The sequence below is a fragment of the Conger conger genome, chromosome 11 (assembly GCF_963514075.1).
Source record: "Conger conger chromosome 11, fConCon1.1, whole genome shotgun sequence".
Taxonomy (NCBI): domain Eukaryota; kingdom Metazoa; phylum Chordata; class Actinopteri; order Anguilliformes; family Congridae; genus Conger; species Conger conger.
The window spans coordinates 21,641,185-21,655,604 of record NC_083770.1 but is presented as its reverse complement, the minus strand read 5'-3'; the positions used below and the strand labels follow the sequence as shown (position 1 = coordinate 21,655,604).

Here is a 14,420-nt window from a genome sequence, read left to right as displayed (position 1 = left end):
CAAATATTAACTTAAAGGGAATCTAGGACTGCTTTATGGTACAAATCAGTTACCATACAATGAAATTCCAGGTCAAGTGTCAACTGTGGCAAGCACGCAAAAAAGCTAATGGCCCATTAAAAAGCAAATAAAAAAAGTTTGGTGTGGCCACCTAAAAACCTTTTGTTTTCCACTAACAGCATTTTCAATGTGATGTGTTTGCAGCCCTTTTGTCAGCACGTTTAGCTGCTGATTGGAATGCTTAAATACTGAAAGGAAAATTTGCCCTGCTTTAAAATCCAGCTATGAAATTTGAGCTGGTCAAGCTGGTCATAAGCCGGTCTGGCTGGGTATGAGCTGGTCAACCAGCTACCAGCTGTTTCAAGACATAGCTTGAGCAGTTTTTTTCAGCAGGGTGCACTGAGTGAAAAGTGAAGGCCCTTTAAAAGGGCAGCAATAGGTCCTGCTAGTCCTCTCTCTCCTCATACTCCAGGTCCTTTTGAGGATACAGTCTCTGGTCCCAGTCGCCCCTCTATCCGAAGCGAAACTTGGGCCAGTACTTGATGGTCGGGGTGCTCTTCTGCCTGACGTTGACGTTGATCTTGGGCGGTGGCGGAGGTGGTGGGGGCTCCTTCTTCTTCTCCCTGCTCCTCTCGGTGATGGTGAACCCCCTCTCAGCTCTGTCCGGGGACCCGAACCTGGGCAGGAAGTGCGTGGAGACATGCTGAGGCTTCACACGTGGGCTAGAGCCCATCTTGGCCTTGCCCCTCTTGTTAAGGGCCACAAACCACTCCCGTCCCGTCCGGAGGTTCCGGTGGGTCACCGAGGCGTATGTGTTGTAGCTGTTCTCTTGAAACCTCTCCCTGAACCTGCAGTCATCTGTGAATTTCTCCTAAAAAACAAACACAAGAATAACAGCACTGAGGCCTCATTTTCGCCTGGTGACTCACATATGGGCTAGGCCATTCTCAGGCAACGGGCACAGAAACAATAACACAGCTATGTCAAGATCTGAGCTCCCATACAGTAGTTGGCCTTGACAACTTTGACATGCAGCAAATTTGGAAGCCGAAGAAAGCTTGGGTATGACGCCGACAGTTGTCTACAGTTTAAAAGCCCCGACTGCATTTGATAGCATAATAAGTGACATAGGGTGAGTAGCACCGGGTCTTTACAATAACACCATCCCCAGCGTTCAGCTGGCTTCCAGCTGGGAGTCTGTTTGCGTACTACCACGTTGCCTCGGCTATTTTTCTCCCATAGGTCTCTAATTAGATAAGTGCCTTTATGCCCAAGGAATAACAATCATCGGGATCGCTTTTCAGGAAGTTTCTCATCAAGAGTGCATCAAGAGATGACGCAGTGTGCCGCGGTGACATCAATTTTCTGCCGAAGGCAAAACAAATTGCTTAGACAATGTTTAGGAAAAAAAAAAAAGAAAAAAAAGTCAAAGGCCCACATGCATCAGCGTTCTTTTAACACCCACAAAACATTTGCAAAGTGCAGTGACATAGGTTTTTTAAAAGTCCCTAACCCTGACCCCAGAACCCAATTCCCCCTCTGCCTCCTGTGGTCAGCTCTGTGTTAACATTTATCAGCGCATCTGATAATTATGCAAAAACATATGCCATATCAAGAACTCAAGCACAGGCAAAACTCATTTTACAAGCAGCTCTGAAAAATAGCAGGGTATATACTGTATATATAGGTATATATAGTGCATACTTCTACCAAAATTGCCATCGTTCTACTTGGATCAGTATGGGGCACAAATCGAAAGCTCTAGAACGAAATGAAATCTCTGAAACATGCGTGTGTGCCTTTAAAGAACAATTTCAGCATTTCCAGCTTTGCTCATCTGCTGCTTGCTCGCATGGTACGGACCAATAAAACGTTCAGTGCTGGAATGAGATAGCTCCCTAGCGAGCGTTTAAAGCATTTCTCGGCCGCGGAGCGCGGGTTTATGTAATCCATGATTAAGACTGAGTCACGGAGAGTATTTCAACATGTGAGACAATCGCCGAGGATTGTATCCATCTCTCCGCGTTAATTAAGAAACTCAGTAAGTACCACGAACTCAAGATGACAGGAAATAACACTGCCCGGAGGATCCATACGCAAAGCTTTATCTTGCAATCCAATACTACTCGTGCCTGCGCTCATCTGTTTGGGCAAGGGCCTTCTTTCGGAGATAAATGGGTCGTCTATGCGCCATCAATCACAATGCGAACATTCCTGGAACGGCATAACTTCCCCGGCCGTTCTTTTTGCTGCTGATTCCAATGCAGACCCACTTTAGGGTGTAGCGTTCAGCTCCACAATGCGGAGTCTGATTTTATTTTGTCCAGGGGACTTTTTTCTCTATCCATTTGACACCTTGGTAAACTGAAAATTATTGTGGGATGCAATCTGTATGTCTCAATTTCCAGTTATTAACAAAGGTATACTCCCACATTTTAAAAGCAAAGTGTTCCAACATATATATGGCCTGCAACTATTTTTTGACGGCATAGGGCTGGTAGGTGTACAAGAGCATGCTATGCCAAATAATAATCAATTAGTGCCGTAGCTAACATCAATCCTCAGTACACCTGAAACAAGTGTTATTATTAGATAAACCAGAAACCACCCTTTTGCCTGAAATATGAAGTATGTGTTTTCACTGGCTATGCAGATATTAAATAGATATGGAACAAAAAATTCACAAAGGAGATAAGTTGCATTGGAATGTATATTAAATCAAAATGAGTTACACTAAATTGCCTTTTGCTTGCCAACTGCAACATTATAACAAGCAGCATCATGAAATCTATGATATGTATACTGTATCTTATCCTAATATACTATAATATGAATTAATGGATAACAGGAAACAAATGTTTCAGGCATAATTTAATCAAGTTAAACTTTAATTAAATCCAAAAAAACATTCCATTCCACACGTCCCACACGCTTTGATACTATGATCTGAAGGTGTGTGATAACCATCAATGTACTATATTTCATTTGCAATGTATAGAGAACAAAATACATCGAGAAAATAGAATGAGTTAAAGCTATGATACAAATCCTTAACAATGTAGCCTTACAATCCTTAACATTGTAGCCTTACAATCCGTAATTACTTGCCGCTTACACTGTACGACATTGCATTAGCAGCTGGTAGAGCCAGGGCACTTTGTGCTTTGATTGGGTTACCATATCTGTGGGCCTTAATGAAAAGCAATGCACAGATAATAGTCACGAGCCTGTGCAGCACACTGTAGAGGGGATACAGAATAATTGCCGGACTTACTTTTATCTGTGTCAGAGCTCAAAGTCATCAGGACCACTTTCCTATCAAAGCGCTGGAGTGACTGACAGGGGCAGGGCGTCCTTTGTACTGCCTGAAACTCATTAGGCCATGAAATAACTTTATCCAACCAAGGCACAGCTTCTTCTGGGGCAATAATTTCCCCATTTATACCGCAAGGACATTGAGACTCTGAGACTGGAGTTGAGTTTTGCCTGTGCTTGAGTTCTTGATTTACTGTATCGCCCGGGAGCAAGAAACCTCTAGTTCATTATGTTATGTTGTGATGTAATTTATGTGTGTGTGAACACACACACACACACGCACACACACGCAGACTGGTAAATGTAAAGTAAAATGTTTATATGAAAGTATTCATTATTTTCATATCTGCAATGCAGACCAGACAATGCAAACTAGTGTATGAAGCACATACAGTACCTGATTACTTTAATGGTATCATTTGTTTTATTAAATAAGAGTAATTTGATTAATAATCAATGTTTCACCTTGTTAAAGGTAATAAAAAATAGGTCTATATTATTGTTTAAAATGAGCCCCTGTAGCTATAGTGTAAATATTTTGAAGTGCACCAAATTGCCTGACTGTACTCAGTACTGTACAATCGCAATATAGTATACTACTGCTCTGCAACAAAGATGTTATAATATATTTATATGTATAATTGCAGCAAAGATGTTTGTTATATTAAAAGGATCTCTTATGAACTGCTAAAAATAATTTTGGTGGGAAACCATCAAATGCATCCAGGGTTGTCGGTTTGTTCAATATGTTGCCTTATATAACCCCCAAATTGCATTTTGTAATAATACAACAGTTATGTTTTGTTGAACAGAGCAGCATAGCAGAAAATGATGCCATTATAGTATTTTCTAAACATGCCAATCACAATGCAAGCTACAATAACTTCAGAGCCCTACAAATACAAACTCAAGTGTTTGTCTAATTCATAATTTGCATTGCCCTCAGGGTATTATTTTAGTGTTATATTCTTAACATACCATGAATTAGCTGAAGAAATGTTCAGTTCTGCCCATACATCATAAAGATCAAAACTAAGACACAGTTTTTCATGTACTCTGTTCATATTATAAATAATGAAATTGCATGAGAACAGCTACTAAATTATTCAGCATCTGAAATATGGTTAACAGTATACTGTCAGATTGTTTTCAGTTGTGGTACAGTGGTTGTTTGTGTGGTTTAACAGAGCAGAGGCTGCTACAGTGTGTCCTGTCTCGTTTATATGAGATGTTTTATTGTCAGAATCATAATACTTGCACAGCTGCTTCACCTGCTACAGTCCTGACAGGAGATAGGTCTGTCTTTGAAACAGTTGTTACCCATAATCCCCCAGATGACAGTTTCCTCTCTCTCAGCATTCCAGCCCAGAATGCTTATTTAAGTTATGCAACTTCAGTTTACCATAACTTTTCTTCAATGTATTTTATAGGCATATACAAATATAAAATATAAATACAATTATCTTGAGGAATATATGAGAAATATAACAAATAACACTATTTATTCAGTATTTCTCCGTACCATAAAGTCCATTCCATAACATAATTGATCAGGTATTGTTTTTATTATGACAGAAATTAATTCTACTTGAAAACAGATAATCTCCTATCACTGTTAGCTTTCTGCCATTGCTGCTGATCTGTGGATGAAACAAGGTTCAATTTGAGAGTTATTAGCTTTAGTAAGGCTACAAAGGGTATACTGCCTTGTGACTCATTGTATTTACCAGTTTGTGGGGAAAGAAACAAGACTGGGCATGTAGGCTTGTCCCATCTAAGATGCTGATTCTAAGGTCTCATATGTAAATTGTCAAAATGAAATACACTATTGTTGTCAAGGAAGACATGGTTTCATCGGTGATTACCTTGCATTAAGAATGATTTGTCTTTGCTTAATAAAAACCAGCTAACCTAAATGTGATTCAGCTGAGGCCTAATTCGGGAAGGCTAATGAGAATGGATTTTCTGGTTAAATCGCACGGTTCTTCTTCCCCTGCAGATTGTTTGTTGGATAAATCCAGGCCGCCCTTTGACCTCTCTGCAGATTGTGCTTGTAATGGCTTGCTGGGTAGGTCACAGAGCAGAAAGCTCATCTGACTCCATGCTCATTATTCTAGCAATAAATTGTCACTATGAAAACATCTAAATATTAAGTATGACAGACGGTGCAACAACACAAGATGAGTATGTCATTCGATAGTTCTGCTGAGACCTGAGGCCCGTTTGTGAAGTGCTAGGCCCTGGGTTTAAGCCCCACGCTGACAGGGCCGCTACATTAGCCTATGCAACTGTAGCCGTGTTGGGGAAAATCAGACCTAATTCAACGCTGACAGATACCACCCAGCTGCCCTAATTATTGCTTATGTCTGCATTGTCTCAATGGCTCATCCTCTGATTTAGGCTCTGTTTTTTATCTTTTTCTCAGTATCTATCTCTCTTACTCTCTCTTTCGCGCATTGTACCTGTACCTGTTCACTGTGTCTGTTCGCTCTCTGTCTCTCTCTCACTCTCTATGTCTCTCTCTGACACACTTTCTATGTCTCTCTCTCTCTCTCTCTCTCTCTCTCTCTCTCACACACACACTCTCTATGTCTCTCTCTCTCACTCTCTATGTCTCTCTCTCACACTCTCTATGTCTCTCTCTTTCCTCAACTATACACCGTTCGTCCATTTCTCCAAACAGGGCCACTTATTTCCCCCTCTCAATCCGCTTTCTTATAGCAAAGATTGTGAAGTTTAGGAGTACGAGGTACAAGGCTAAGTTTGAAATAAATCTGGAAGGGAGAAGAGAGTAAATCTATTTTAAGGAGAAATTAGTAAAGAGTGGTTACATTAATGAGATAGTCACGCCCCAAATGCTAAGATGCTAATTTAACCCCTGAAATCATCTCAAATGTGAGATGGTTTGAGCACCATGCACCTCAGTGATGCTGCTGAAGATATTGACTGTGATCATTCTGAGTCTACAGTGTTAACTGCTTTAACTCCACATATTGATTTTTCCCCTTCATTGCATATTATCAGCTAACCCAGGCTCCTTTTAATCTATGCTTCCCATTAGCACATGCTAATAGACTGCTGCTTCTATCAAACACAGTTCCCATCAGCTGCCTTCTTGTGTGGATTGGTGGTGTTTGTGGTGCAGAAACAGAGGCCTCCAAAGCGGGAAAATATTTATCAAGGCTGCAGGATGCATCATTTCTATTCATTAAAATGCACTGAGCACAAATTCTGGTTAGTGGATCACTGTAGTTTAGTTATTTCTGATAACACAGACATTGTTTCTTAAGACATTGTGGTTTATAGTATTTATACTCACTGTGGCATGTAGCCTCCCTCTTTTGTTCATGGCAAGAAATCTGTTGCTAAAAACTCCTCGAATTCCCACAATGCCTTGGGAAACTGCAAAGAGCTCCAGAACACCTGTAAAAACAATACATTAATGCTGTATTGATACATGTCATTGTCACCTGCCATTCACAGAACATAGGAGACAAACGTATTTCTCAATCCTATGTAAAATTAAAGTTACTGGAATTTACAAATTGTCTGTAAAGCAATGTGAATATGATTCTGCAGACACTAAATGCAAAAGACAGTATTCGTTTTTAGCCAGAAATCACTTAAACACAAAAGGCCCTAAGGGGGAGGTATGATGCACCCTTCCATTTGATTGTAAACAAACAAACAAATAATCATATAAAGCAGCAACTATAGTAATTATAAATATAAATATAAATATAAAATAACATTTTTTTTTTAAGTCACCTTAAAGGGCATCTATGTTTGTTCTGTGAGAGTTAACTCATGCAACACTGTCATAACAGCTGTAATGTGCTTTACTGTGCTCTAATAAATATAAAAATGCATGTTATATTAATATTAAATAATAATTTACTGTGCGACTTGAACAATTTTGCATCATATCAACTAACAGCAAAAAATGTAAAGTAGAAATACATAACTGAACTGCCAATGGCAACCAGACAACTCACGCTGATTCCCAAACAAAAATACTGAGATCCTAGAAATTGCACCTGTTATGTGCATACCTGCTACAACCAAAACAAGAACAAATGAGCAATTTGAGCCAGAGAGCGAGATGTAACATGAATTCACACATTATGGCAAATTACAAGAACAATTAATTTCAGCCATATACGCAAGAAGCTTTAATTTATCAGTCTAATACCATTTCAAATAGGCTAGTAGTGTTGGACCATATCCCTGTATTAAATGAACTCATGTAAAACGTCGAACGTATGTCTTGCCCTTTCTTTATCATTCGTGTAATATAACTTACAACTGTGCTACAAAAAAGTGGATTGGGGGTGGGAGGCATGCGAATTATGTATGACCTGTGACACAGAGTAGCCTGACCATCATTAACGGATAAATGGTCATGTAGTGTTTATATGCACACACATTAAAGGCCGCTATAATTGTTATTTCAAATCATAAAACAAGATCTCAATGAGACGCAACTATTGCGCGCAAAGGATTGCCTTCAGCTGCAGACTTTTTTATTTAACCACTTCCTGCAAAGTGTAGGCTACTGTAGATCATTAATGAATAACTTACTCAACTGATCGGGTTCGTGACTGCCGTTTACTCTGCCATCCGGGTGAATCTGAAGATGAAAACCAATACCAACCCTACAGTAAAGTCTGCCGGTCCTGCGTCCTGAGTGGCTTGCTTCTTCAAGAAGTTGCTCTTCAAACGGAACGCGTTCAGGTTTGGCCAGGTCGACTAAGCGAATCAAATGAACGAAGAAGAAAAGACGGAGAGGAACGCTCATTATTCCAAAACGGGACGCTCTGACTGCGCTAGGGTAGTTCTAGCATTTTGTTGTTGATCCTGTGCTCTGCGCACTCACATGCAGCTACGGTACTGGCAGGCATAACCCCGGCGGCAGTCGCTGGAGTTGTTCTGCTGGCACGGAGATATTTATAACACAAATGATCTCACTGCTTGATGCATGCCTGGGTTCTGAAGGACGCTTTCATTCAGCTTTTCCTCTGAAAAAGAGCAGTCCTGCTCAATATCGATCGGTATAGATAAGGCAAAAGGCGTAAACTGTGAAAGCTCCGTTTCAGGTTCCAAAACCATGGCAGGACGCAGTATGCGCGGTATTTTACGCACGAGGAAGCATATTTTAATAGACTCACAAATAATTTATAACTGAGTGAAACGAGATCCCAGAGCAATGAGTCATGCCGTATGTAAAATTGTGAGATTGTCTTGAGAATAATTTTTTGAAGAAACTCTATCCGAAACTATCTACAAACGTACCGAGGGACTCCAGAGGGGTACAGTAACAATCGAATTAGTAGCTACGCGGGAACTCAGGTGAAACATTTTCGATTCTGCAAACTCGCATGGCTGTTTAGGTCATGCGTCGAATGGACTGTTTTTAAGCTGTCTCACATAACACAGGCACCTAAGGGAAAGAAACACTTTTCAGTGGGCAATTCTTTATTTGTATCATTAAGGTACCTATAACCTATTCAGTTGTACATGTAGATACTGGAATTTATGCATACGAGTGTGCTTATTTCAACGAAAGCTACACAAATGGTGTAACATTCATAAAACAAATTTTAAGCACCAAGCATCTAAAAGTTTTCTAAATAAAGTTGCGTATAATTACGCAATATATAATATTCCCACGTAATTTGCAAATATGCTACAAAGCAAAAGTCTATTTTCAGAAGTAAACTTATTTCCTATTAATTTAAAGTAGGCTATTTGGCCACTCAACACGTCCCTTGACTTGAACTTGAATACTTGTTATATGGTGCTGTTGTGACAGCCCTCTCCGCATTATGGCACGCTTTCATTTACGAAAAAGAAAATGCAGCACAACAATTATGCCATTGTATCAATGAGAAAAGTATTAACATGTTTTCTCACTCAGGCGTTATAGTCAATATGCCTTTACTGATGGATCTGTTTTTCAGCAATTGAAACTTATTTTTCAAGCATTGTTCATAGACATTATTCGGGTGAATATTTTGAGATCCGTCACAATGCTAAGGATTTGGATGAATTGTTTCTAACATAGAGCAGAAAATAGATGCGGTAGATAATAGCACCATAGCACCGTGTCCACAATGTTGTCCACAATGTCAACATTCCGATAATAATGGTGAGGTAATCATTTCAATAGTATTAAATTACATTACATTAACATTACATGCTATTTAGCTGCGGCTTTTATCCAAAGCGACTTGCAGTTGATTAGACTAAGCAGGAGACCCCTGGAGCGATGCCGGGTGCCCGATTCATTCCAGCTTTTGTAAGATTTTGACAAGGACAAATCAAAGGTCATGCAATTTTGACGAATAAACTCCCTGACTCAGCCGTGATTATGTCCTTAACGAGGCTGGGGAGAGATATTGAAAGGTTAATCTGAACATGAAATCTCACTTACTATGCACATGCTAAAACGCAATCTAAAACGCAAAACTAAATTTACAATTAAACAATCGAATTATCTTGTAGGCCGCCGAACTCTTCCATCGCTCCTACATTTCGCTGCGTCACAGCCTGGTGTAGTTTTTTATTTTATTTTTTATTCCAGTCGGCCGAGGCCTGTCAGTCACAGCTTTTTCCCCAAAACATATTTCTGCGTTCAACTTCAGGGTCAAAGATTGCGGCCTGAAACGGAGAACTGTTGAGAGGCCACCGAGGTATGAAAGGCTTGACAAGCACCGTTTCAAAACACAGCTCTCGCCAGCGAGGCATTTAATCACCAGCCAGATCTAAACATTTGCTTAAGAGGGGGCGCTCGCCATTAATTTGGGGAGGGGGGAGGGGTACATTATTTTTCAGACCTCTCGGTCCATTTGATGATGAAGAAAGAAACACCTGTTGCCTGTTTATAGACTGAGCCACCTGTTAATGGAGGCCACGGGATTCTGACAGGTCACTGTCAATGGGCGCCCTTGACTGACTCCCCCTTCTGTCCGCGTGGAATGAACAGACACCTGCTTCCCGGTGCTGAGGGCCGAATGACAGCTCTCTGCCTCCGATCGCAAGATGTCAATAGGTATTTACCCAATGGTGTGCGATCTAAACATCTGCTAACAGACCAACGGCCGTGTTGCAGTAATATTTCAGTTTTTGTGCGTTGAAAAGTGCGTCGAGTGTAAGTGGAGGAGCTCTCCAGATTAGTAGAAGCTGTAATTCGAATTATTCTCCCCCCAAAATAATTAGGGTAGACCAAAGAGCAACACTTTTAGGTTTTCACTTAATAAAAAAATATATAGCCTATACATGTTAGAGCAAACATTTTTCATTTGGAAAGAAGATGCATGTCTTTGCTATGTCTATAGACCATTGGTACAGTACCTGGCGATTACAGTTCAGTCAAAAGTAGCGGAAGTGAAACTGTTTGAACATGCCCCGACTATGGGGCATGTTGAAACAGCTCTGGGGCAAGTTAAAACTGCATCCAAAATGTCGGACAACTGACTTCGCAAGGCAAAGGTTGCTGAATCCAGCATTTCTTAACATTTACATTTTTTATCTGATAATTGTCCTGTAGAAAAGGTCTATATTTTGTCTATACTAACCGCATATGGCAACAATAATATGAAATGAATGCCTGGGAACAAATGGATAAGAGCTAGTGCTAAATAGGACCGAATAAGTGCATGGTACACATGGAATATACAACGTTACATAAAAGTTATTGTGGCTGATGCATTTATAATAGGAGGTTGCATGTTTGAACACAGCGTTCCAACATGCTCTGGATGTGCTAGTTGTACTCCTGCATGGCTCACAGACTCTGCTTGCTAGTGACATGTGCCAGAACTATACTGTCTTATAAGCCACACGACAGTTATTTAAATGACGTTTATTTGGAGTCTGTGGCGTCCACACAGCATCAATTAATCTAAAAACACTTTGGTGAAAAAGCATTACTTTTGTGGTGCTAAAACACACTTCAAATTGCCCTGCCACTCACTGGAGAAGTGGATTGCTATAATACATTAGTGAAAACAAACCTATCATTCTTGCGCAAATGCAACTATGCAAAATCCCAATGTTTCAATATGCCCCAAGTTAGTTTGTGCCCCAGTCTCCCCAGCCCTCCTTTGCATTTTGCATTATATGAGAGACAGTAACAGGTAGTATAATGCTCGTTAAAATATTTTTTAAATATCAGTCCAAATACGAACAAAAGTAGGCATGGTTCAATGAATAGGCCTACAGTCACATTTCAGTGATATGTTGATGGGCTATGTCTTGTAGGTTTTGTATTATTCTGGCTAAGATTTGTGCTTTCCATTAACGCTGGAGAGCTGAAGGACATGGCTCTATTGTATGCCATGACTGAACAACAGCGCTATTTTAAATCCGTTATCCTCCTCCACATCTGCCCTTCCCTCTGGAGCATACATCTCCATCTGAATGGCCCGGGTCACTATCTCCAGGGCAGAGGTGCGGAAGTTACTCCACTAACGTATTACCTTATCTGAAGAGTGATGGCCTTTCCTCCGCTCTGTTCTCCGTGAACCCGGCTTCCTGGCTAAAGAAACAAACAGCCTTACCCCCCCCCCCCCCCCCCCGCCAGCCACTGAGTCTTCATTGTACGCTACTTCCCGTCCCATTAATTATGAACCCATCCCTACCTGCCTGCACTTGCTCCGGGGGAGGGAGGATAAACAGCGCGACCGTAGCCCGCGGCCCTCCGAGCAGTGAAAGATTAGTTCCGTATAGTTTTACACTGGATTTCCTTCACGCTTATATTTTTACCCCCGGGGAAAGCTTAAAGCGGAGGCCTGCCCTGGTAGTAAATAAAACGATGCCCTTTCGCTGCTTGACGAATGACCCAGGTGATGAACTGCCTTCTAACTCAATATCAACCGTGCCAACTTTTTGCGCCCTAAGAGGTAACCGCCGACTGCGGTCTTGCCGTTTCTGCAGTGACCCGGGCTTGTTTTCCCTTGGTGACATGTGGGGCATGCCTTTCTCAAACGCGGTCAGCGCCCGTGCCAAAAGCCCTTGTGCCGTGAGATCAGGGGAAGCGGTCAGATAACTGTGCGTGCGTCGCATACCGCACGCGCGTAATTCGGGAAGCTACACGTGAAGAGATTGGACATAGAAATACTTCTAAAGACAGAGCAGATATTTAAACGTGCTATTGTTTTGTTTATACAGAAAATTGTTTGGTGGTAAACCAGCTCTGATTTGTTCCTGTTGGGCATGAATAAATCTTTACAAATGTTTTCAGCTCTTGATCATCTTTCTGTGGACTTGCACTGTGTTACCTCTTTCTACTATATATTTGTATTTCTTATGATCATGGTCTAAAGGTTCTCACAGAGGGTCAACTGTATGTACAGTCCACCGTATAGGCAAGAGTGACTGCCCCTTGTGCCAGACAGTTGTTGTGAGGTCATTTTTATACACTCACATTAGCCTACCCAGCATTTACCATGCCCAATAGGCATGGTGTGTCACCCACCTCAAATACCTGCCAGCTTGTGCAACTTGTTCAGCCCCCATAAATCAAAGTCAAATGTGCTACTGGGTGTTTTTTTTCATTCAATCAGCACGTTTACTGAGTAAAATTAGCTCAGAGTACTTTAAACTTGTCAATAAAACTGTCCATCAAACACTACAGTATGTGGTACACTACAGTGAGGTACTAGTACACAAAAACAATACATCATCAAATTAAGATATGTTAAAAGATTAATCAATAATATTCTATGCTATATCAATTGAAGTGATAATATTATGTTATATTTATTCAATCATAATACTCGTAATCTGTTAGGTTAATTTTATTGGGTAGATATGGCGTATATTTTTTTACAGTGTATGTTAATGTAAGAAAAGGCTGTGGCACAGAAGAGAAACAGATACAAGATGTTACCAGGTGGGAAAGCTCAAGTGGCTGTGCTGAATAGGACCACTCTGTGCCCATTCTCAGTCGTTCAGCAGCAGATTGAGGGGACTGATGTGAAAAACACACCCTGTGCTACATTAAAGCTGGGCCATGAGGAGAAGGAACAGGTGTGGCTCATGTAGGTCCCACAGGCATGGTTTCAGAATGTGAAAAAGAACATTTCTGGAGGAATTTGAGTCGGTCGCAGAAACACTGAGGGCCAGAGTGCAGCCGCGCGATTGAAAAGCACCCAAATAAAGAGGCAGGCTGCCTTAAAGTGGACAGTGCGTGTAAATGTGTTCCTGTCAGCGGGTTGAGAGATGTGTGATGCATTAAAATTGTGTGTCTGTGTGTGTGTGTGTGTGTGCATGTGCGTGTGTACACAGGGATGCATGCATGTGTGTATGTGTGAGTATGAATGAGAGTGTGCATGCATGGACGTGTGCATGTGTGTGTGTGAATGTGCTTGTGCGTGTGTGCATATGCATGCATGTGTGTGTGCATGTGTGTGTGAATGTGCTTGTGCGTGTGTGCATATGCATGCATGTGTGTGTGCATGTGTGTGTGAATGTGCTTGTGTATGTGTGTATGTGCATGCGTGTGTGTGTGTGTGTTTTTTTTTTTGGGAGGGCGGGGTTCTGTGTTCATTATATATATTTATACTTTTTGCCTTTTTGAGTGAATAAATCATGTGAAACAGATGTCAAACGTAAACAAAAGCAGGAAAGAAACCTCACACTGAAAAATGTCACCTTTTAGTTCCATCAGTTTATATGCATCCAATTGGACACTCTGTACTCTTTTAACATTAAAAGCACCATGACTGAGTTGATTTTGCTTGGTCACTCCACCTGTGTGAAATGACTGGTAGGAAAGTGACTGAACTCATTCTCAGTTTGTTTTATATGTTCAGGGCATATTGAACACAACTGTTAGCAGCTACCCCCTCCTTCGGTGAATACACAACTTAACATAACAATTCCAGCTAAAACGAATAAAACTGATTAGCCTATGTGTCTTGGTAACCAGTAATTTCGACAGTGTGCCTTCTTATTGAAGTATACATGGGTTGAGTGCAGAAATAATGATTTGCTAATGGCTACATCTGAATAAAATGTAATATCAGTGGATGTCAGTGGATCCTTCACTGAATGTGCTACATGAATATTTGCAGGGTCGTTTGAGCAGGGTCAAGTGATAG

At 40.9% G+C, this 14,420-nt stretch overlaps 1 protein-coding gene across 1 annotated transcript; it reads right to left on the bottom strand.

Annotated features, from left to right (window-relative positions):
- Positions 1 to 340: 340 nt before the first annotated feature.
- On the bottom strand, positions 341 to 8,113 carry fgf5 (fibroblast growth factor 5). Its single transcript, XM_061259394.1, has 3 exons — positions 7,897 to 8,113; positions 6,635 to 6,738; positions 341 to 871 (listed from the first exon to the last, which is right to left on the bottom strand). The coding sequence occupies exons 1-3, from the start codon at positions 8,111 to 8,113 to the stop codon at positions 512 to 514; spliced, it is 681 nt and encodes a 226-aa protein (XP_061115378.1). The 3' UTR covers positions 341 to 511.
- Between the last annotated feature and the right edge of the window lie 6,307 nt (positions 8,114 to 14,420).